Source organism: Mus pahari, chromosome 9, assembly GCF_900095145.1.
Source record: "Mus pahari chromosome 9, PAHARI_EIJ_v1.1, whole genome shotgun sequence".
NCBI lineage: Eukaryota > Metazoa > Chordata > Mammalia > Rodentia > Muridae > Mus > Mus pahari.
The window spans coordinates 40,935,892-40,959,147 of NC_034598.1; the positions used below are offsets into that span (position 1 = coordinate 40,935,892).

At 48.3% G+C, this 23,256-nt stretch overlaps 2 protein-coding genes across 5 annotated transcripts in view; one reads left to right on the plus strand and one right to left on the minus strand.

Annotated features, from left to right (window-relative positions):
• Positions 1-2,204: 2,204 nt before the first annotated feature.
• Positions 2,205-9,728, plus strand: S100b (S100 calcium binding protein B). The gene is made up of 3 exons (XM_021205655.2): positions 2,205-2,361; positions 5,387-5,532; positions 8,361-9,728. The coding sequence occupies exons 2-3, from the start codon at positions 5,395-5,397 to the stop codon at positions 8,499-8,501; spliced, it is 279 nt and encodes a 92-aa protein (XP_021061314.1). The 5' UTR covers positions 2,205-2,361; positions 5,387-5,394; the 3' UTR covers positions 8,502-9,728.
• Positions 9,729-11,040: 1,312 nt separating this feature from the next.
• Positions 11,041-23,256, minus strand: part of Dip2a (disco interacting protein 2 homolog A) — an 81,408-nt gene continuing 69,192 nt past the window's right edge. For 3 of the 4 annotated variants that reach the window (XM_029542215.1, XM_029542216.1, XM_029542214.1), the window contains 10 exons: positions 22,486-22,616; positions 21,373-21,541; positions 20,873-21,043; positions 19,712-19,741; positions 18,699-18,760; positions 18,409-18,466; positions 16,812-16,886; positions 14,743-14,917; positions 13,924-14,047; positions 11,041-13,256 (listed from right to left, as the gene is read on the minus strand). In XM_029542215.1, coding sequence (XP_029398075.1) covers positions 13,004-13,256; positions 13,924-14,047; positions 14,743-14,917; positions 16,812-16,886; positions 18,409-18,466; positions 18,699-18,760; positions 19,712-19,741; positions 20,873-21,043; positions 21,373-21,541; positions 22,486-22,616 — 1,248 coding nt within the window. In that variant the 3' untranslated portion in view covers positions 11,041-13,003. The remainder of the gene's footprint in view (positions 13,257-13,923; positions 14,048-14,742; positions 14,918-16,811; positions 16,887-18,408; positions 18,467-18,698; positions 18,761-19,711; positions 19,742-20,872; positions 21,044-21,372; positions 21,542-22,485; positions 22,617-23,256) is intronic. The other variant, XM_021204659.2, reaches the window with a different exon arrangement.

Sequence of the window (23,256 nt, forward strand, 5' to 3'; positions counted from 1 at the left end):
CTGCCTCTGCCTCCCAAGTGCTGGGATTAAAGGTGTGCGCCACCACCGCCCGGCTGTTATCTGTTTTCTATTCTCAACGACTTCAGTATTTGGATATACTTTCATTCTGGGTGATTAAGACCATAGAGTTTTTCAAAAAACTAACTTTTAAAAAAATGTTAAGGATGGCGTGGCTGTGGCAGTGTGCCTTTAATCCCAGCACTTGGGAAGCAGAGGTGGGTTGATCTCTGTGAGTTCCAGATGAACCTGTCCTAAAAGCAAATTCCTGGACTGCAAAGGCCACACAGAAAAACCCTGTCTCAAAACACCTAAATAAATATAAACAACAAGTAAATAAATAAATAATAAAATGTTAAGGCCAGTTCCAGGGCGATCGATACCGGATCTCTACTTTCCTTCCAGTAGTAGCCATGCTGCTACCATGTCCCTGCCTCAGATCTGTCTGGGAGCCTCAGAGGATCTCGGCTAGTCTCACTGGGGTGTAGAGACTGCTTTTATGTCTCCTACTTCAGGTCTCTGGCTGCCATACCTCAGCGGCCCATCTTGCTCTCTGTCACTTCACTTTCCTGAGTGTGTCTTCTTTCCAGGATGTAGAATTCTTTGTCTATTCCACAGGACCCACAGATGATCATCCCTCACCCAAGACTCCTATAACATTTGTGGGGGTTTGACTGGGATTTAAAGAGCAACACACACACACACACACACACACACACACACACACACACACAGGTTTGAACATCTCTACTTAAAGTCAGTGTAACTGACTGAAAAATGGCCAGGGAGGGCCGTTTAGATGCCTTGATCATCCAGTACCCTGAGCAACCTCACACAGTGAGGGACTCTTCCCAGCCATGATTATCATGGTCTCCCTGAGTCTCCCTTTTATTGTCTATTGGGGACTAAGAGTAGGGGGACCTAATCTTTGGGAACCAGTGGCTTTGATCTCCTGTAGATAAATGGTGAGTCGCCCCCTGTAACAGGGAGGAACAAGAGCAGGAGTTTATACCTCTGCCCCAAAGCTAAGAGACACTGCCCTCTTTCCTCAAGGAAAGGTTATATTCCCAGGTGGGGAAGGTTTACTTGAGCCCTAACATGTCTAGTCAACCTCTTGGTCTCTGTGATATTTGGGTGTCTTTTGTCATGTAGCTCTTCCCACAGACACTCGGAACACGAGGGACAAAGGGATGTGTGACCAAGCTATCCTCTCCTGCTAGGTCGGCTTGAGCCATTGCTTCTGTGCGATTTGTCAAAAGTACTGCTCACTTCCGATTTCTTTCTTTCTTTTTTTTCTTTCTTTCTTCTTTTAAAAGATGTTATGTATACAATGTTCTGCTTGCGTGTACACCTGTACAGCAGAAGGGGGCACATTGTAAGCCACCATGTGGTTGCTGGGAATTGAACTCAGGACCTCTGGAAAGGCAGCCAGTGCTCTCAATCTCTGAGCCATCTCTCCAGTCCATCTGCTCATTTCTGGGCAAGAGCACACAATTGATGGCATTTGAAGCTCAGGTGTAGTGTTGCTGAAGATAGGCAGTAGGAACACAGACTGCTCTCTGGGATCATTTTGTGCCTTGAAGAGAGATGCAACATTTCTTCCCTATGCAAAAAGAACTCAGCACAGGACAGGCTATCGCTAAAGCATTTCTGGCTCAGTCAGCTCATAACCTTTGACCAGGGTGAGGAGAGAGAGGTCCAAGACAAGAGCTGGCAGGTCTTTCCCTGGGCACAACAAGTACTAAGTATGTAACTAACTGCATGCTGGTCCCTGAGAATACTGGCTCAAAGAGGAGCCTGAGGGTAACCACTACCCAGCATTGCCAGCCCAGCATGGCATACCTGCAGGAGGAGACCAGGAAGCTCGCCCACAGGCAAGATGCTCAAGAGGCCTCCTTGGAAGCCAGTCAGGGCCACACAGTCTCTAGCACTCAGCACTAGACGTTTCCAGTTCTTGGCTGCAGATCTGCTGTTTAAATCAATTCACCCACGTTGTCTCTCTCCTCTTCCCAACCCCAGCCTTGCCTTTGGAACTGCGCCAATATTCATATAATAAATTTAAAAGGTACAGAGAAGCTGACTCTACACTTCCTACCCAACAGACCCATATTCTTTCTAGATCAAGTCCAGTTGTGGCTGCCCAGTGGATCCCCAGGGTACCACTCAATGGGGCCCTGTATGCAGGCTTGGATGTCCAGCTCCTCCCTACCCTTGGCCCCCATTGGCAGCCTCAGCCTGCAGCAGACTGCGCCAAGCCCACACCCAGTTCTCTCTGGAGGAAGAATAAGAAGCTGTTCCTTCTACACTCCTGTTACTCGGACACTAAAGCCAGAGAGGACTCCAGCAGCAAAAGGTGACCAGGAGGTGAGAAAGCCACTGACAGGACCCAAGAGAAAACCTGCTTTTTTTCTTTCCTTGAAGGGTGAGGGGTGATGGGGATAGAATGGGAACTGAGCTTTACAAATTTTTTTTAAGAGACTTTGGGGACGTTTGGTGGCATTTCAGAGCTGCTGATTATGCCTTTACTGTTTCCTTGTGACTGCGGTTGACACTGACTATGCAGCGTCTATGTTACAGCGGGGGACTGTCTTTGGTTTTGTTTTCATTAAGCCAGGGACACCTTAGGTCATGGTTAGAGATTCAGAATGGCTACCGATGTTTTCAGAGATGGCACACAGCGCTTCTTCTCTAAGTCATAAGGGAAGGGTTTCCTTTCCTGGAATGGGGTTACCCCAAATCTCCAACCGCAGCTCCCCTTTCTTCATGGCAACTTTTCCTGGGGTCCCTGGAGCACCCCTGTGAGCTTTTCCAGTTTTCCTATTCAAAACACCAAGAGCTACATCTCCAGACACTGCTCAAAAAAAAAAATCCAAAGTAGTTGAATCTTTTCAAATCATTATGAATTGGGACAGAGAACTGAGGGTCTGGGGGTGGCGTCTGACTTTTCTGTTATCCCTCCTGGGGAAGGGCAGTCTCTGTGGGGACCCCTCACCTTACAAGCAGTGCCATCCCAAGAGCCTCCAGCCCTGTGTTTCTTTATAAAGACTAATCCATTTGTCTTGGAAGGCAGACGACAAACCAACGCTTCCTTAGTTGAAAGAATAGGGGAATTTTTGAATTTTTAATATAGTTATGAAAAATAAAATTTTATGGAGTTTTTTTTTTTTTAGCATATGGGATATGGTGTTTCACCATTTATTTTTAAGTCTTAGTCCTTATGCACAAAAAGATCATTTAGCTCTCCCTCCCCCAGGACTTTGAGCAGTATCAGTATGACAGAGTCTCTAAAGACTTTTTTTTTTTTAATCAATAACTGTGCTGGGTATGAGCCAACCCTTGGGAGAGTAGAGACAAAGAGATCATTATCTAGAGGAGAATCTGGGTACAGTGAGACCCCATCTCAATCTAAAAAGGAAAAAAGGCAGATAATTCTGTGCCTGACCTCCCCTTCCCTCCTCCCCTCCCCTCCCCTCCTCTCCCGTCCCCTCCTCTCCCCATGGGACTAAACATATTTTCTTTTATAAAAAACAGACAAACAAAAACAGTAACTGGGGCTGGAGAGATGGCTTAGCCCAGCTTCCACATGGAATTACTAACTGTAATTCCAGTTCCTGGGATCTACACCCTCTTCCGGCCTCTGGGGGCACCAGGCATGCACGCTACAGAGACACCTGTAGGCAAAACACCCAGACACCTAAGATTTTCTTCTTAGCTAAAAGACCAACAGTAACTAAAAACTCAAGTTAAGAAGCTAAGAGAGAATATTACATTTTGTCTGTCTGGGTTGTTCTACTTATATGAGGTTCTTCAGGTATCTTTGGAAAACATGAATAAACCAAAGAACCAGAGAGCCAATACAGGACAAGAACCTTCGTTTCTTTTGGGAGATCCTTAATAAAAATGTAAAAAGCTACTAAACTTGTATTCTAAGATGTAATATGTTCAACACAGAAATGATTTTTGAATCTTTGTTTAATCATGACAGTGCAGGTTCTGATTTAAGGATCAGAACTCGAGCGAGGCCAGGAGCTGCCAAATGTCTCTGCCTAAGAGGCTGGTTTCTGAAATGCGCCCAAAGCCTTTGTTAATGGAGTCCCTCAGATAATCGAGCGGCCCTCCCCGAATCCCTGGGCTGTGGCTGCCGCATCAGGTGCCCACTGCGAAGGCTGTTTGCTTCTCGCAGGCATGCATGCCTGTTCACAAAGAAGCTGCTGTAATCCGTGGCCAGGCCAGACCTTTCTGCAAGGTCACTTCACTGGTAGTTTTCAGAAACTTGGTACAGTATTACAGTAATACCTTTACTTTCCAGATGAATTTTACAGTCTTTTTTGTTTGTTTGTTTGTCCCCCATCCAAAAAAAAAAAATCTCACTCATATTTTTATTTAAACATCTTAAACTAATATATTAATTCAAATGAAAATAAGCTCTTTGTTAGGGTTTTTATTACTAAAATGAAACACCATAACCAAAAAGCAAGCTGGGGAGGAGAGGGCCATTCAGCCTTGGCTTCCACATCATAGTTTATCATCACAGGAATTCTGGACAGGAACTCAAGCAGGGCAGGATCCCGAGGGCAGGAGCCGATGATGCAGAGGCCATGGAGGGATGCTACTTACTGGCTTGCTCAGCCTGTTTTCCTATAGAAGCCAAGACGACTAGCCCAGGGATGGGCCCACCCACTATGGGCTCAGCCCTCCCGCATCCATCACTACTGAAGAAAATGCTCTATAGCTGGATCTTATGAGGGCATTTTTCTTAATTGAGGTTCCTGTCTCTGAGAGAGGACTTTAGCTTGTGTCAAGCTGATATAAAACTAGCCAGAACATTCTTATTCTTGTTCCTCAGAATCTTTGGGAAATACCTGCATTTTTTCCTCCTAAGCCCTGATATTATTGCTGTATGAGGATGCTGTTTACCACATTTTAAAAATTGTTCATTGATACTGATGTGTGTGTGTGTGTGTGTGTGTGTGTGCATAGTGTGTGTGTAGATGTTTACTTGTCACTAGTCATCTTAGTGTCTTTCTTAAATTCATCAGCTGATGGTATGTCCTGGAGACCTCCGGGATTGGGAGTAGCCACCAGGAAGACCTGAAGTCATTCCCTAATGCTTTGCATTAACATCTTTGCTAGTTTCTCATTGGCCAAACCCAACCAGAAGCCAATGGTCTTGGAAACTTCGCTCTGTGGCCTGTGGGAACTTAGAAGGGACATAGAAGGGATGGGGTGGGTCTGAGCAAAAGAGGATGAACCCTGGCGAGCATGGATCCCAGGATGCCTCTCCCTGGTCGGCCTCTGTACCCCTCATCTGAGCTGAGGCCTGAGAACAACGTATTAAGCTCTCCAAAGAACAGGGTAGAAAACATGAAAACGTATCCTTCCTCTGCAGCTTCCGGGATGTCCGAGCTGGAGAAGGCCATGGTTGCCCTCATTGACATCTTCCATCAGTACTCTGGACGAGAGGGCGACAAGCACAAGCTGAAGAAGTCAGAACTGAAGGAGCTCATCAACAATGAGCTCTCTCACTTCCTGGAGGTAAGCCGTATGAGACCATCACTGAGCTGCACTAGAAATGGTCCTTATGTCTGTTTCTGTCTCCAGACACCCTGGGTTGCTTCTGGATATTAGTTTGAACAGCTAAGCCCTCAGAGTATGAGCTCAGAGGGGCTGTTTCTGTCCCTTGAATCTAAGGATCCACGGGTGAGGGCAGCAGAGAACAGTAAGCCACTCACAAGTGACACTTAGGATACATCAGCACGCATCTGTAGTCCTTGTACTTCGAATGTAGGAGCAGGAAGCCAGCCTGGACCATTCAGGGATAACAGGTCTCAGAACAGAACAAGGCTTAGCAGGTCACGCACCTGCCACCAAGCCTGATGAGCTCAGTTTGATTGCTGGGATCTACACGCGAGACCAATTCCACGTGTGTGCCATGGTGTTGAGAGGATGCAGGCACACACACACGCGCGCGCACACACACACACACACACACACACACACACACACACGCGCGCGCGCGCGCGCACACACACACACACACACACACACACTCTTTTTTTTAAAGCATGAGAAGTTTGGGGGAGGGGAAGAGATCTTTTCGCTTTGTCTAGCTGTCTGGTACTTCCTACAAAGAAATATCAGAGATTAAATAAACATTGAATGATCACTCAATAATTCAATATTTGAGATTCAGGGGCTCACAAAGCACCCAACGTAGCATATCCACGAGTGAATGCTTGCCTGAAGGGAGGAAGGGCTCCTAAGAGCATCTGACGTCAGGGCCTAAGTTTAGTTTGGAGTTCACTTAGGGAGCTGCAGAGGAGTTCCTGGCAAGCTGTTCGTCTCTGGGCACTTAATATTCTGGTAGTGAAAACATTCACTTCCTTACCCACTGACTCCTCTGCCCTTGAATCAGCTTCTTAGTGTTTCTACTGCCTACAAACCAAGTGTTCCCATGGAGGTAATCTGCCACCTAGTGCTCCCTTGGTCCCCTAAACCAAAGTTCACAGCATGCCTTGAATGACATGGAAATGCTGGTGGAATAGAATGAATGTGTCCTGCCACAGAGAGCGCCCTTGGGTCACAGAAGTAGCCAACCACACAGACAGAGGAAAACCAGTCAGTGTAGGATCAAGTGCCAAGCCTGGGTGTAACTCTGGGGCACAGCCGTGTCACATGGTAACAGGAAACCACACTCCAAGTTAACTGGGTGTGTTGATACTTACTGACTGGATGTCTGGTTGAGGTTGTCCTTTCTCCCATGCAGGCAAATTAATTGTTGTGTAGGAAGGTAGTGAGCTTGTGGGCTTGCTGGAAAAAATTTCCAATGAGCTTTGGAGATTGACTCCTCAGGCATTCTGATACAGGGTGACAGGAACTCCGTATGCAGAGCCAGTTATAGTCCCATGTACTCCGCCTCTTGACTTAACAAAAGAGTCTGAATCTCTTCATCTTTCGAGAGGACTACATAGGGATGAGGTGGGCGTGTCAGGCTCTTCACATTTAGTGAAAGCCCAGTTGATAACAGTTTAAGATATTCACTATGCCTATGATTTTACAACAGGAAAAAATTAACCAGTAATGGCACATTTATAAATGATAACTCATGTATGATATCAAAGTATCTTGCATGTTTGCTGGCCTGGTTCAACAAAAGCACTGGAGAAAATCAACTTGAAGGAGGGAAGGTTTATTGACTTATTTGGTTGGTTTTTGTTTTCTAAGACAGGGTTTCTCTGCTTAGCCCTGGCTGTCCTGGAACTCACTCCGTAGAGCAGGCTGGCCTCGAAGTCAGAAATCCACCTGCCTCTGAGTGCTGGGATGAGAGGTGTGCCACCATGGCCAGGCAGGAAAGATTTATTTTGGCCCTGATTTTGGTGCACAGTTGTCAGGCTCCACTGTTTGGGGGCCTTTGATGAGGCACACCACCCCAATGAGGAGCAAAGAAACAAAGGGGCGTGGCTCAGTGATGCAGCTTCCTCCTGCTTTGCCTGCCTCCCAAAGGTTCTATCATCTCCCTGTGATGCCACAGATGAGCACCAAGCCTCTGGAGGCCATGTAGGTTCGAAATCAAAGCACCTGTGTTGCAACTGGGAGAACTACACTGCTCCCATCTATCTTTTGGGAGATGTTTAAAAGCCCCAGTGAGCCCCTGGGAATGGCCATCTTTTATACGGGAGTCTTTTATATTTTAGGGAAGCAGTTGGCTTGCCCTGTCAGGGAGGTGGAAGGGGGGGGGTGTTAACTGAAACAGTCTGTACTGAGAACCTAAGCTCAGAGCCTGCACTCTTCCCACGGGTGTTTTGGGGCCTGCAACTGCTGGGGCATCCGTTAGGAGCCGGACCATTCACCTGCTTTGTGCATCAGTTAGTAGGAGCAGCCTTACCGTTCACCTGGCTCTGGCATCAGAACTGTCAGGAAAGAAGCGGATGACACCTAGGAAGCTACTCATGAAGAAAAAGAACATGACAAACAGCGGCTCTGACACACCCCCAAGTGTTCTTTTAGTGACTGCTAGGATCCAGGTGGCTCCCAAACACAGACGCTGGGGAGTGGGAGTTCATTTCTCTCATGTCACTGGCCCAAGCTGTTACTTCTTCATCTTTCCCGTTCTGAAGTAATTCGGGGTCGCACCAGACCAAAGGGAAGAGGAGAACGGACTCCTCCCCACGTCCCTGTGGCTGGCTGTCCCTGCGCACAGAAGGCTGCCAGGATGTCTCCTTTCCTGCCTCATTTCCTGTATCAGGATTGTTTCTGACGCAAATCAATCGGCCTGGTGCTTTTAATAGCGCTCTGACGGTTCCGTCTTCTATCTAGAAAGATCACCCTCTCTCTCTCTTTCTCTCTCTCTCTCTCTCTCTTAGGAAATCAAGGAGCAGGAAGTGGTGGACAAAGTGATGGAGACGCTGGATGAGGATGGGGATGGGGAGTGTGACTTCCAGGAGTTCATGGCCTTCGTCGCCATGGTGACCACAGCCTGCCATGAGTTCTTTGAACATGAGTGAGACAAAAAAAAAAAAAAAAAAAAAGTAGCTGAGCTGTTCCTGCTGCAGACATGAGGGTCACAAGAGGAGGTACAACAAAGGTTCGTGGGCTTGAAGGAGCTGAGCTCTCTAGACACACATAACTAATTAGGAAGCTTGGTTTGCTTTGGGAACGAAACCCCAACCCCCTTCCCAGGGGCTGCTTTAAGTTAGCACATCATGATTTCTGCTAGGCTAGGCATTCCCATGAGCTGACTGGTCCCAGGAACTGTTGGTCACTTAGGGGATAAAATCAACACTCTGCGGATAAAGCACACGTTGCTGACCACCATGCCCCTGTAGAAGGGTCACCTGTAAGAATCAAGGCAGACTACCAACGGGGGCTTCGGTCGGTCAGCTTTCTTAGGTGTACGCTTCCTGTACATCTACAGTCCCACAGCTGGATCCGCTGCCACCAGAAGAGGTTGCTCATCCTTACACCTGCCATCTGCCTGCGCCAATGATGCCCCAGAAAATAGACAGATTGATCGCCTACACCCTCCTCCAGCTCAGAGGAGCACAGCCACACTTAAGTCTCTTCTGCCACGGTGTGCAGTGATTCATTACTAAGTAAATATTTAATGCCAACAGTTCTAACTGGGAAAACAACTAGATCTCACAAACTAAGTATGAACATTCTAACTCAGGACTGAGAATTAGGATTCTGCTCAGCATACTTCTCCTTTGAGGACGATAGTTTTGACCCTGTAGGACGCGGACAGAGGAGGGGACGGCCGGAGTCTTTTTCTACTTAGGTGTGTCTTCCTCAGTCCCTCTGCTGTCCATAACGGGAGTGACTGCGGAAGCTGAGGTCCACAGGACGAGCTGCTGGAGAATTAAGGGTCTCTGAGGTGTGTCCCTTAGCTGCTGGGAGCCATGTCTGACCTGCTGGTGCCTAGGGCCTGCTTAACACTTGGTGAGGCTGGGAGTCGAGGACTATGGGAATCTGGACTTGATGCTTTCTAACCTGCATATTCAAATGGCAAAGGTTCAAATAATCCAAGTTACAGATAAATAAAAAACGCATTGCAAATATTAAAAAGCCGTTCTAGGAGAATTCTAAATCACCCTTGCCTATCTCTATTTTTTTTTAAGAGAAGAGACTTAGAAATTCATTAAGTCAACTGAACAATGCCCTTGCATAAAATAAAAACATTGTGAAAATTCTCCATCACCACTGAAGAAGAAATAAATATAAAGTACTTATGAGACAGGAACAAGGACTAAAAGTCCCTAAAGACGTACTGCCCGGACCTCAGCCCACCCTCAGGCGGAGCCCAAGGGTAGGGGAGAGACAGCTAGAACTGCCAGGGGCTCTGCAATGTTCAAAGGCTGCACAGAATCAGACTCCCCCTGACCAGAGAGTAGGATGTGACTCTTGCTGGCAATTTTCTGGCCTGGCTGGGTCACATGTTAGCTTCCTTGCCACTGTGACAGAATTCCTGACTTAACTAAAGAGGAATAAATATTTGCTTAGCTCATGCTTTCGGAGCTAAGCTAACCAGAGGGCAGGACCTAGAGCCCTGGCCACTCCCAGTAAATACAGTATCACTGACAGATGAGTGGTTCATCATAGAGGGAAGGACATGGTGGAGGAGCTCACACTCATCAGGTAGGAGGTAGACTAGGCAGGCCAGAAGACCGGTACACCTTCCAAGGCATGCCCCAGCAACCTACTCCTTCCAGTTAGCCCTCCTGGAGGCCAAGGGGCCTACCACACAAAGCTGTAGAAAATACTGAGTTTGTACAGGAGAGCACCGAGGACCAGGAACAGAGAGCAGGCTAGTTCTGGAGGCACATAGTAGGTACTTTGGGATACCTGAGCTAACAAGACAGAAGACCAGGGGCTATCCACAGGGGATCCTGATGTCCTCTTGTCCCCAGCCTCATGCCACAGTTTTGACAAATGGTCAGGACATCTGCCTTTCCAAGCCTCCTGAAGCCCTGTAGGAAGGCAGATGTGGCAATGCAAGTTACCATGCTACAGGTCACCAACCCGCCAGTGATCCTGTGTTTGCTGGGAGTGGGCAGGGCTCTAGGCCCTGCCCTCTGATGAGCAGTGCTCACCACGCCCCAGAGGCCGCTGCGCTCTCAGACTGGTCCTCTCTGTGGAGAAGCTCTGAGGTGGCCAGGTCTCATCTGCTCCAGGAGCAGCTCAGGGAGGAAATGCAAGTCTTTCACCACAAGGAGAACAGGAGAGGCGAGTTGAGCCCATTGCCCAGCATGATGACCCTGTTTGAGGGGTAGTAACCAGTACTGCCGGTGGCTGGGGCTGTGACCGCTCCCCTGTAGCCCTTCTGGGGGTAATGGCTATCCAGGCACCACACCCATCACAAACTCTGATCTACCCATATGACAGGCAGAGCTGAGGCTAGGTCGACATGCCACTGTGGGAATCAAAGTAGGCACCGGGGAGGTGGCTCACCGCAGGGAGGCAGTGCTGGCCCAGCAGCCCAGGAAGTGCTGTATGCAGCCCTGCACGACTCACAATGTTGTCATTAAGACATGTAAAGAATGTATGTAACGGATGCAAAAGTTTGTGTTATTTATTAAGTACAAAAGCAGATTATAAAAGAAGTATATGGCTATCCAGGCATATACTTCATATATCCAGAAGTATATGGTCCCAATTTTGTTTTTAAAATTTTTTTAAAGGCTAAAAATCCCTGAGTTCTTAGCAATCCTAAGGCTGCTATTACTTGTAAGTAGGACCGTAGGAGATTTTAAGTTTCCTTCCTGACACATAAGTGTGTCATCTAGATTTCATACGATAAGCATAATTGTGTTTATACTTCTGAAAGAAATAATGCGTAATAAAATACATCCTATTTTGGGAAACTTTTAAAAACCCTTTCACACATTTCAAAATGCAGAATTACAAAGTCAATAGCTTTTATTAACATGATATAAAAAAATTAGTGTGATCTACAGAATTCCCAGAGAGTAACCTTAAAACATTTTAATATGATTCTTAAAACCTTAACTTACCAGATACGTTCTTACTGCCACTGAGTTTCCAGTACAAAAAGTTTACAGGTGCTGTCTGATGTAAAATGACAACATTGAGACAGTGGATAGGTAGTTCGGGTCCCTTCTCAGCCGTCTACCTTGAACCCTACCAGTCTGCCGCTAGACTCTGAGGCCAATAAGTTACATGGAGTCTGTACATAGTTATAACAGGATTATTACAGTTCCAGTATGTTCTAACATACTACACCACAGTTTGATACCATGAGCAATAGGGCTATGCCACGTCGTGTTTCCTGACGTGAGCTACGAGAGTAGACCAGTCAGCTGGACTTGCCGAAGCACGTGTCCAGGCTAACTCTAGAAAAAAAATCTAGCTGTCTCTGTGAAGTAGATATGATTCATAAACGTCTCCATCCTTCCAAGTCCCTAAACCCCACCAACTTGATAACATTAATCTTTGATTAGTTATATAAAAATAATCTTAGATTCATGCTTGACTTCAAACTCTTATAAGTATCTAAAAGATTTTACATTCTCTTTTCTGACGCAAGTACAATATTAGATCACTTGGATTTCAAGTTTGGATAAAATGAACTAAAAATGGTTTGGCCAAGTTTTATAGGCACATAACTCAAATGCAAAGCCAAGAGGCTGCAGCTATGTCCACCCTAGACAGACAAACTCCCATGGAGGCTCAGCTGTGTAAGAGGCCTGCCTAGCACAATGAGAAGACTGTAGGCTGCCACTCATGCGTCCGGATCTGCTCATAAAAATAATTCGGTGTGCTTCATGAGAGGATGAATACTGTTATGTCATGAGAACTTGCAGTTTAAACGCCACTACGTTACAGGCTACAAAAGTGATTTTAAATCAAATGCTGGTTTATCTTTCTGAAACAGGATCTAACTAAACAGTCCAAAATGGCACTTGCTGAACGTTAGTGACGACGTACACAGACGGGCAGGCACACCTGCTTCAGTAATCACACTGGACAAAGGAGGCTGTGCGGCTGCGTGGAGCCTGGGCTGTGGGCGTGGAGAAAGGGGCTGCTCTTTCCATCAGCCTTCCTGGGCAGGCTTGGCTCAAAAGTTCTCTCCAGCATGGACTTTACATATATGCTTGTTATTACAAGTGGGAATAAATAATCAGGAAATTATATATTTAGAAATCAGGAACTTTTTTTTTAGCTTAAAAAAAGTGCAAGCTTGCAGTATAGCAGAGAACAGCCATGGCGTCAGCAATGTCCACAGCATAACACCAGGCCTCCCCTCCCCTCCCCTTCCCTTTCCTTCCACCTATGTTTTGGTAGGTACACTTGGCAGATCCGAAACACTGCTTTAGCTGGTTCAGAGGATGTTCTAATGTGACATTCAGGACGCTGCTGAGAGGACCTGAAGAGCACACGCAGCTGTGAGCTGATGAAGCCTGAGACCCCTCCCCGAGGGCGGGAACCCTGCAGCTAGCTTTGCCCCCGACCTCTGCTGGTTCCTACAGCCGGCTCTGTCCAGCTGGGCTCACATATTGTAGGCCACGTAGATGGGGTCCAGTTGGTCAGCCAGGAAGCCATCTCGCAGGTGCATGCGTTGCTTCTCGCCCCGAGAGTTGATGGGGATCACTCCGGGGTCCACGATGACCACCACACCCACCACAAGGTAGTGCTCCTCCAGCACGACGTTGGTCACCAAGGCCACCAGGTCCAGGGCGTCCTGCTCCAGACCATCCAGCTCCACCACCACCACCAGCAGGTTGGTCCAGGTGAACACGGCACTGGAGGCGAACACACAGTCATGGAGACGGGCAACATGTGGGGCGAGCAGATGCTTGGCAAACATCCCAGAGGCAGCAGAGGCACCTGCTTACGTTATTAGCATAGTGCTGCTACTTAGCGCCATAACTCCAAGGCCCAGAGAACTCTATCTTATAGGGGTATCTGCCATAATGTTCTTGATAAGAACAATCAGCACTTCTATTGAAAGCTGTGCTTGTCCCAGGGCAAGCTCCCGGCAGAGTGAAGAGATCCGGCTCACCATGGTTTAAATGAGAAAACCACAACATTTACACTAGAAATACTCCAGGATGGGAACAGTGTCAGTCTCCTGTTTTACCTGTATGCTGGAGACAACATTTACACTAGAAATACTCCAGGATGGGAACAGTGTCAGTCTCCTGTTTTACCTGTAGCTGTTTTAAACCTGACCGGGAAAAGAGAAATATGGAGAGGCACTCTCTGGTACTGTTTGTAGAAATGTACTGTAGAATAGGTAGCCTGGGTCCTAAGCTCGGGGAGAAAGACAGGGCAATCCAACTCACAAGGGGCTGTAATTGCGTGGGCCTGTGCTCGTGCTAGAACAGTGCCCAGTGCTGCCCTGTGTGTAGTGTCAAGCCCAGGGCAAGGCTGATGGACAGCACAGGAGAGCCCTCCCTCAGCTCTTACCACTCTGCGATGCTCCTGTGTGCACGGATCACGGAGGTTTCTATGTCGATGGGGTGATACCGCATGCCTCTCAGTTCTAGCGTTTCATCCAGAGACCCAACGACATACAGTGCATCATGGCGCTCTATGAACACAGGTATATACATGCTTAGGAAGCGAGTTACACAGTGAGTCTGCCTGCCCTTTGTGTATGAGCTCCACAGTTGTCTTTTGCCACAGGGAGGCTGAGTGGGATGGTGGATATGCCAAACACTCAGTCTTACCTCTGTGTCGGTCAACAACCTCGGCAGTTACAGCAGTGTATGTTAATACGTTTTAAAAATAATTTTTAGCTACAGAATGTTACAGTGACCGTAGGCTACAAAAGTTCTGACTTAGGCCTGCAGGGGCCAGACTTTTGAGGAATGATCACAGTTTGGCTTCACTGGGGTAGAAAGGGTACCACACATGACTTTAGAACCATGCAGAGCACACCATGCTGATAAAAAAAAAAAAAAAATGCAGTTCCTGGGACAGCTGCACCACTTGGGAGGAGCCTCACAGCTCATGACCAAGAGCTGCTGTCCCTCTCAGCATCCCCTCCGCAGAGGTCAAGAGTAGACCTTGAGGGCGGCACCAGGAGGAGGGACAGTACCACCCAGAGAAGTGCTACAGGAGCCTGTTCTTCACCTCACACCGAGCAACACAAGTCACTGCCAGTGGGGGACAATATGAGGTCACTGAGGGTTCCCCAAGCCTGAAGGGCTGGCCTCAGGCTACAGCAACCAAACCCCCAGCCCCTGCAGTGCTGAGGCCAGCCCTTCAGCAAGGGGTTCTTACCTCCACTGGCATCTGTCAGCTCTGTCCTGCGAAGGAAGCCAAGGTAGCCAGTCCTTGCCCAAATGGTCTGGGTATCTCCAAAGCTCAGACGGGCACTGAAGTGGTCAGCATGAAGTGTCTCCTCCCCGTAGACTGTGTAGTACCCAGTGGCATTGTGGGGACTGCTCACCCAGATCTAGTGGGCAGAGGACAAGCAGACCGCTGAGTGCTGATTCTGTCCTTTGGAGTCCATGGCCCAAGATGACCTCAGGATAACACCCAAAGGGAAGGGTGGCATTTCCAAGGTCTTATTCTGTGAACTAAATACAACTACACAGAGAGTAAACACAACCATGACTAATTACTACTAGTATCTCATTTTCTTATTCCTCCTTCCCCCTCCCTCCTTTTTCCTCCTCCTTTTAAATAAGGTCTTGCTATATAGCTCAGGTGGCATCCAGTTTATAATCCTCAGCCTCATATACATATATGTGTATATATGCATATGATTTTATATATATGTATGTATATGGGTATATATCATCATGCTTAGCATAGTCTCTTCTAAAACAAATTGTTCCTTTGTCCCAGGAATTACTGCTATCTGTATGGTTCTGTCCTGTCTGGATATGCTTCCACTTCCACATATCAAGCGACAGTGAGAGAACAGGGTGGTCTGGTGTTCATAACAGAGTCAGGTTAAAGTACACTCTGTGTGGAGAACACCCAAGTGCTCTCTCACTCCGGTCTGAACATGTAAATAACACACTGGTGCCCACGACACCCCTGCGCACCTGTGCTCATGTGCATTCGTGCAGGGGGCTCACATGACTTGATATGCAACCATGTATAGACCGAAGACAACAGGTAGGTGCAAATAGTCCTCAACAGTGTCAGGGGGCCCACCCAGAACCCACTGAGCTGCCCACACCAACAATGTCACACGGCAACTTCCAAAAGAGAAGCAGAGAGGGGCAGCTACGATGAAGAGCAATCTCCTATTCAGTTCAGACCTCCCAAGTCCTGTGAACACTGCTCTGCGGGCTCTCCTCACCCTTCCCTGCTTAGTGCCTGTGAATAAGAAGCCTTACCTGCCCATTATCCGTAAGTGAGGAGACCTGTTTTCCCACTGTACACAAATGAGGGACCCTCTCCCCCCAGCCCCCACAACCTGCTCACTACTGTGAAGGGCCTGTTCCTGAGGGCCCAACCTGCCCATACACCATGAGTGAAGTACCCCACCTATCCAGCGTCCATGAGGGATAGACCTACTTTCCCACTGTCTGTGAGAGGCTCCACCTTCTCACTCTTCCTGGGTGAGGGACAGTGCCTGTTCACTGCCCATGAGTGAGTGGTACATCTACCGATTATCTGGTAGTGAGAGGCTCATATATGGCTGTGTACCACAACTGCCTCATATATGGCTGAGTTTGGGGACACCAAGGATCCTGAGCCTGAAACAAAGTTCTGTGTAGTCTTGAACCTGAGGCTAGTGTTTGATTGCCATTGGGTCTGTGACCTTGGCTCTGATATAAAACCGATTTTTAAGGTGTGTCTGACCAGTTCTGTCCAAAGCAGGAGTTCCTGTTTTACGGGTGGCTGATGGTTCCATGTGGCTCCCCTGGAACACCAATGCCCTCAGAACTTTGTTGGAGGGTGACCCAGGGAGAGACCTCCTTCCCCACATTCTGTATAACCCTATTTACTAGCAGGGCCAGAGAGTTCAAGAGAGGTAGGGAGAGATCATTTATCGGATTCTTAAAAGACACGTGGAAGCGGGAAAGCACTAAGAACTCTAGCTGTTCTTCTAGAGGACCTGAGTCTGGCTCCCAGCACCTCCTGGGGTGGCTCACAATCACCTGTAACCCCAGCTCTGGGAAAGTTCCCAGCCTCTAGCATTCACAGGCCCTGCACTCGTGTGCTCACACCCACAGAACAAACTCACACGGATTGTAAATAATAATAAAAATAAATTTAAAAAGACATATGAAGTACCCAAAGTACTGAATTCTAAGGGGATTCTGAAAGGAGAGGCGGGAAGCCAGGGTCTTGTTCTTCTGGGTCAATCCCCAGTCTCAGGCAGCACTCACCTCACCCAGGTGTGAGTCTCCGAGGGGTCCTTTGGTCTCAGTGTGAGCGATGATGACCTTCACTCCCGGGAGGATCTGGAAGGGGGAAAGCGGCTCAGGCCCTGGTGACTTGGGATGCAGTGGTGCTGGCTAGACCCACATCTCACACACTTGTCCCTATCTGCCACTGTGGAGCTGACTACAGATCAGGGGTTTAGATGCTGTTCTAATTTTGATCTGAATTTTAAAAGAAGGGACACTATCAGAAGTACGTTGTGAAACTGAACAAAACGGTCCGGTTCCTGAAAGCAGGCACTGTATTCTTTCCTGGGTGAGCATTCTGAGACCCTCCAGCCATTCCTACAGGGGTTTCTCCCTGCGGAACACAATCCTTCCCAGGCTGTTCTGTCCCTGTGAGCTACTCTGTGCTAACTCAGGCAGCTGAGCCGCCATGTGCCCTGCTCAGATTACCACATTGAGTCTGGGGACCCTCTCTGGGCTTGGGTCAGATCACCCTGCTTCTGAAGTCCGGCCACATGCTCTGTGCCCCAGTGTCCCCATGAATAACACAGAGGATGATAAGGTGGACCTCAGAAAAGTGGAGAAGGAGCTGCAGGAACACATGAACTAATAACGGATGCCAGGCATCTCCTGGCTCTACCCTACCAAGCTGCTCTGCTTCCTGGCACACAGATGGAGGAGTCTCTACTCTCTCCCTCCGTGGTCCACCTATATAAACCCTGAGAGCAAAGGACTCAGAACACAATTCCATCCGGCCCACGGTACTCCTGCAAAGCAGTGTGTAAAATAACCATGGTGCAGCCATATAAGGACAAGGCATAAACAGGATTCCTAAAGGTACCGGCGGATAGAAAACATGCCAAATGGCTATCTTTGATTACCTCCTTGTCTCCTAAAAAGCTATGGCCTGGGCAGTAGCCAGTGCGGTCTGCAGTGGCCAAACTCCATTTCTTGCCTCTGGGGCTAGAGCGCACAGCCCTAGGAACCTCTGATAATCCTGGATGGAAGGAGGCTGCTATGAGGTTAGACTTGCAGCGCATGCCCACTATATGCCTCTCCCCCCTGCCTACTCATCCTTCCCCGACCTCTCTTTGCTTCTGAGGATGCCAGTCTCCCAGGATTTGCTCTGCTGACCCCATAGTGGCTCACATTTCTATTTGGCATTCTTGGGCAAGTTTAGCTCCTCCCAACTGCCTGGAGGTTTCTGGGACCTCACTAGGTAGGCCAAGGCTTACTTGGATGGCAAATGTCTGGGTGTGCCCTGGTGGGGCCTGTTCTCTACTATCGCCCTGGATTAGAGAACACCTTCTTCTCATCTTCAGTCTGGAATCAGCTGCCCTTTGTGACTGGATGTGTGAGGACCGTTGATCCATCCGTAGCCTGCCCACCCCACCCCCTGTCAGTGTCTGTAAAGAGGCAGTCCCTTCTTGCTTCTGTATCTGGGTTCTCCAGCTCCGGGCTCTAGGCTCTGAGTATTCAAAGACCTAATCTCACATCTCTAGGCTTCAGTGGCCCAGCTCAGTCCCCACATATTCACTAGGAGTGTGCACCCCAGCACTGTCCACACCACAGGTGATAGCAATCCAACTTCTACTACCTTTCCAGACTCCATCAATGGTAGACTATGTGGAGAACCCCGTTCCACCAGACGAACTCTAAAAATGGACAAAGAAAAAACTTCAGAATAAAATTTATTCCATAATTTATAAAGAGACAAACCAAACGTGTCCAAGTGAGCCCACAATGTCATTTCCTGGGTCTAAGTGCCCCTGCCTTGGCCAGCACCATTACCACACAGGAAGCTGGAGATACAGTTTGGGCAAACCCAGCTTATAGCCCTTAGTCACAGAGCATGGACGAACCATGCAGACAGGGCGGGGGCAGTACCTGTCATGGCGCAGTGCCCGCATGTCCACGTAGACGGTCGTGGGGTCCGGGCCTGTTGTGCCCTGGAGGGAAAACAACAGAGGACCTTCTTTCAGAATTCTCATGCTCCACTTAGTTCCACAAGTGCGGATGTGTGGTATCTGCTCCCAGGCCATCTGTGACACCCAGAAAAGGAGCTGTGCGTCTTGCATTCAGTCTGCACAAGGGCTCATGGTCTCCACCCCAGGCAGAGTTGATGCTGTCCATCCAGACATCTACTTGGCTAGATGATTCTGAGCAAAACTATCAGTGAATGAAACATCAACCCTAGAATTTTATGTCAGCTCTGGAAGTTTCTGTGCCCGCTGGCCTCTGCTGCCCTGACACAACAGTGCTGATTGGGACATTTCCACCCAGCATCAAGTCAGGGCCTGGCATCTCACTAAGTCCACTGAGGATTGAGCACTGCAGACACTCAGTCGAGCCAGACAACTCCAGTGTCATCCTGTGTGGGCAGCATGTACTAGTGTGTCACTCTGCAGAGTTTATTATGATTACACATATTTAACTGTGTTTGCGTGCACACCCACATGCCTAGAGCATGTATGAGGGAGTCAGCTCTTTTCCTCTGCTGTGTGGGTCCCAGTGAGTGGCATCAGATCAGGCTCTACAGCAATCACCCTCACCCGCTGGACCATCTCACTGGCCTGTTTTGCCGTTTTATTGACAAGGGACATCAAATTAAATGGATACCCTGGTCAACATCATTCTCTGAAGATTCTAGACAGCACAACCTCTCTCTAACCTCTGAAAAACTCCTTTTACACTTGGTTACAAAGGAGCTTTTGTAAAGTCAAATAATTCTCATTGTGAATAAATTAAGACAGCAAGAGAAACATGTATTCTGGAATCCACTGGAAGAGCACATGGACTCACAGAAGCGGGGATGGGGGGTGGGGTGGGGTGGGGTGCTGGAAGGGGGGAAGACAGACATGGAGACACTAGCAAGGTTGAGGGCTAGGGCGAGGTCCTACCTGCTCAGCTAGTTTTCCCAGCCTGTTGGGCTGACAGAGGCCAGGGCGGCCAGCAGAGGGAGACAGGGAGGAAATAGCACAGGAAACAAACAGAAGGCCACAGGCCACATGAGAAACACGCGAGAGAGAAGAAGGCATCACTGTATCTTAAAGAGCAAACACAGACCTGTCGTTACAGTCCTGCCGTTGCACACGGCACTCGAATCCTGACACAAGGCGATGCCCTCCCGGGTATGGAGGTAGGACACTTTCAGAGTTAGAATCGGGTCTCTCTTAACTCAGTCACCAACTTGGCCTATCAGGCACAGTGGGAACATGAAACTAGTACCCTCTAATCTCTTCTGCTTACTAAGTCATCAGAGACTTAAACAGTACAGAGCCTTTTTGAGGTTAAGGGGACACAGGATGACTGACACCTTTTAGACAGGTGTAGACTCTGGATCCAAGACCTGCCCTGCACATGAAGCCACCAAGAGAACAGGGTACATGCCGAGCACTGCTCTGGGAACCCAGAAAGGGTACTTTGTGCTACGTTCGGCATTTGCTATGTCAGCTATCTGATCGACATTTAAGCTACGCTGAGAAAGAAGAGCAGGGACTAGTATAAAAACCAGAAAACAAGGACAACTACTAAAAGAGCCTGTGATGCTCACGCCAGTTCTAAAACATCACGTGGATTACTGCTTTAGCAACAGTTCTAAAGTGGCCCATACAAATTATCTTTCTTATTAGGGAACTTGCTATGTAAACATGGCTGGGCTGCCCCTGCCTCCTGAGTGCTAGGATTAAAGGTGTGCGCCACCACCCACAGATTACTATGTATTTCTTTAAAAAGCACTTTCAATCTTGCTTTTAAAAATTAGCTGCCTATTGCGGTTAACTTAGAGATGCTCATAGGTACAATAGTCACTGCTCAAAACCAAGCATATTTTCTATCTAAATATTCCTGTTCATCAGAACGAACAGAATATCTTTCTAAACAAAGCCCTCATAGTCACCGAGGCTGAATGGCTATGTGGGAAGGCAACACCCACAGCTCCAAGGTGGAGCTAGAGGTAGAGCCAAGCCACCTAGAGGCTGACTGGTGAGTGACTCCTGCCAGTCTACAAAGGTGTTACTCTCTGGTACAGGTGCAGGTGACCTTGGGTGCAGCCAACTTACCTGGAGGCAGATAGCCACATTGACCCTGCACCCAAAGGTGGTGCTCACAGCACGTGCAGGGAGGCCCAGGTCTTTGAACAGCTTGGAGAATGACTGTGTTAACGAGATCCGGGGCCGCTCCTCAGCCACTACCATGCATGTGCGCACACATGACAGGTTCACCCCCTTCATCTGCAGAAGAGCAAGAAGTCATTCCACAGCACACATCTGGGGCTCTCAGCGCTGCCTGTCTAAGGGATGGGCGTCTGTGGGATGCCATGGGGTGTAGCTGTAGATCTGAGTACATAAAGGCAGGTTTGAACACAAACCGGCTTCCTCCAGCTCTGCAATCATTTGGGAATCCTAAGCACAGAAGCACTGCTGAGTAAGTACCCTTAAGTCTATGGCCACCCCTGCCCTGCCCTCTTAGATACTCTCCTCTCTGGTTAGGGACCAGCGCTTGACAGAGGCATATGGACTTGGAAGAACCCCATGGCTGTACAGACTCGTCTTGCACTTACCCTAAGGGCGCCGGTCTGAGCACCCAGGCCCTTGGTGCACATTTCCATCACTGAGTAGGAACAGAAGGTGACGCGGGCCTTGTACTGGCTGACGGCAGACAGCCAGAGGGACACGTTGCTCTCCAGCTCCAGTGGGGGAACGAGCACTGACTGGTGTCCAGAGTAGACGCTGTGGGGAGAGAGGCAGTTGGAAAGGGGCAAGGGCACAAGCTCCACACACCGGCTCCTTCCTGACATAGACTGTTTCTCCAGCCGGAATAGGCACAGGGGTGTTCACAGGTCCACTGAGAGTTAGCAGAAAGACACTGTGGGCGGGGTACCGGCCTCCACCCACACATTCAGGAGCATCATCTATGTATGGAAGAGGTCACTTAATTACAGAGGAAGTATCTTAGCATTTGAAAGAACCAGAAGGTTCTTCCCAACCACTAATAATGGATAGTATTTGTATTTATTGGAAAATATTCTTTTCCTTTTTATTATTGTGTGCACATGTGTACATGCATGTGCATTGTGTGCAGTGTATGTGCAGTGTATGTGTGTGCATGTGCAGTGCATGCAGTGTGTGTGTGCATGTGCATTGTGTGCATTGTGTGTGTGTGTGTGTGTGCATGTGCATTGTGTGCAGTGTGTGTGTGTGTGTGTGTGTGTGTGTGTGCATGTGGCAGTCAGGAGACAACTTCATAGAGTCCTTTTACTTTCATGTGGTTTCCAGGGACTGAGCTCAGGTCGACTTACATAGCAAAGCCAATGTCTTCATTTGCTGACGGCACAGTAGGAATACTTTTGAAAATACGGTGTTTTCTCTCTCTCTCTCTCTCTCTCTCTCTCTCTCTCTCTCTCTCCCTCTCTCTCTCACAGGGTCTCAGTACATAGGCCTGGCTGGCCTCAAACTCAGAGGCCCTCTGAATCCTGAGTGCTGTGATTACCATGCCTGGCAGTTTTTATTCTTGTATTAAATTAAAACACAGACTCTAACCACCTAATCCCCAAACAGACCCACTCAAACTTCTAGTCTTCCTTGCTACCCAGGAAGCCGTAGAAGAGTCTTAACTTCTGACGACCACCCAAGCCACCCAGGCATCAGATACCTTAACCCCGGCCCCAACTCACCTGCACAGACACCACAGTGCAAAACCGAGGCCACAGTAAGGGTCCAGGCAGATGGCGATCTGTCGTGAGGGGTACAGCTCACACTGAAGCTTTATGGAACGGCACAAGGCACTTGTGGCTGCGTGTGACATCTGTAGGAGTGAAGAAAAGGCCTGCTCAGGGCTGTGGAGGAAGCAAGGGTCAGAGGCCATGTCTGCTATGCTCTGTGGTTGGCTGGGCGCGCGGTCCCACATTACCACACACCAAGTTACTTTCTAAGAAGATGCTGGGCTCATACCTCAGAGGCCTGAATAGTACCCACGGCAGTAAAGCATTCTAACTGCACTGTACAAATGGTTTATTTGTTTTATTTATACGTATGAGTTTATGTACACTGTGTGCATGGCTGGTGTTCACAGAGGCCAGAAGAGGGCATGGAATACCCTGGAATTGGGATTCTGTGGTTGTGGGCCTCCTGAAATGGGTGCCAGGAACCTAGGTCCTCCTTCTGCAAGAGCAGAGAGTACTCTTAACCCTGGCCTCTCATGCATGACACTGTAAGTGTCCTCTTAATTCACATTAAATAAACTCAGCAAAGTCACTTCAATTGAGAGACCAGACATTTCCATATACAGCAAAAGATGCAATCTTCTCAGGGGTCTAATCTGGGGCTTCATCAACATTTAACATATATTTAAAAAAAAAAAGCGATACTGTTGCTTTGTGCTTTGGACAAGAAGCATCGCTTAAAGTTCCAGCCTGCATCCTTCCCCACGGCAGCCTTGCTCCTGC

Bases quoted from the DNA above. Each gene is read 5' to 3' on its own strand.
- S100b (XM_021205655.2), top strand. From the start codon at position 5,395: ATGTCCGAGCTGGAGAAGGCCATGGTTGCCCTCATTGACATCTTCCAT. The intron at 5,533-8,360 runs GTAAGCCGTATG...TCTCTCTCTTAG, and splicing joins AGCTCTCTCACTTCCTGGAG to GAAATCAAGGAGCAGGAAGT.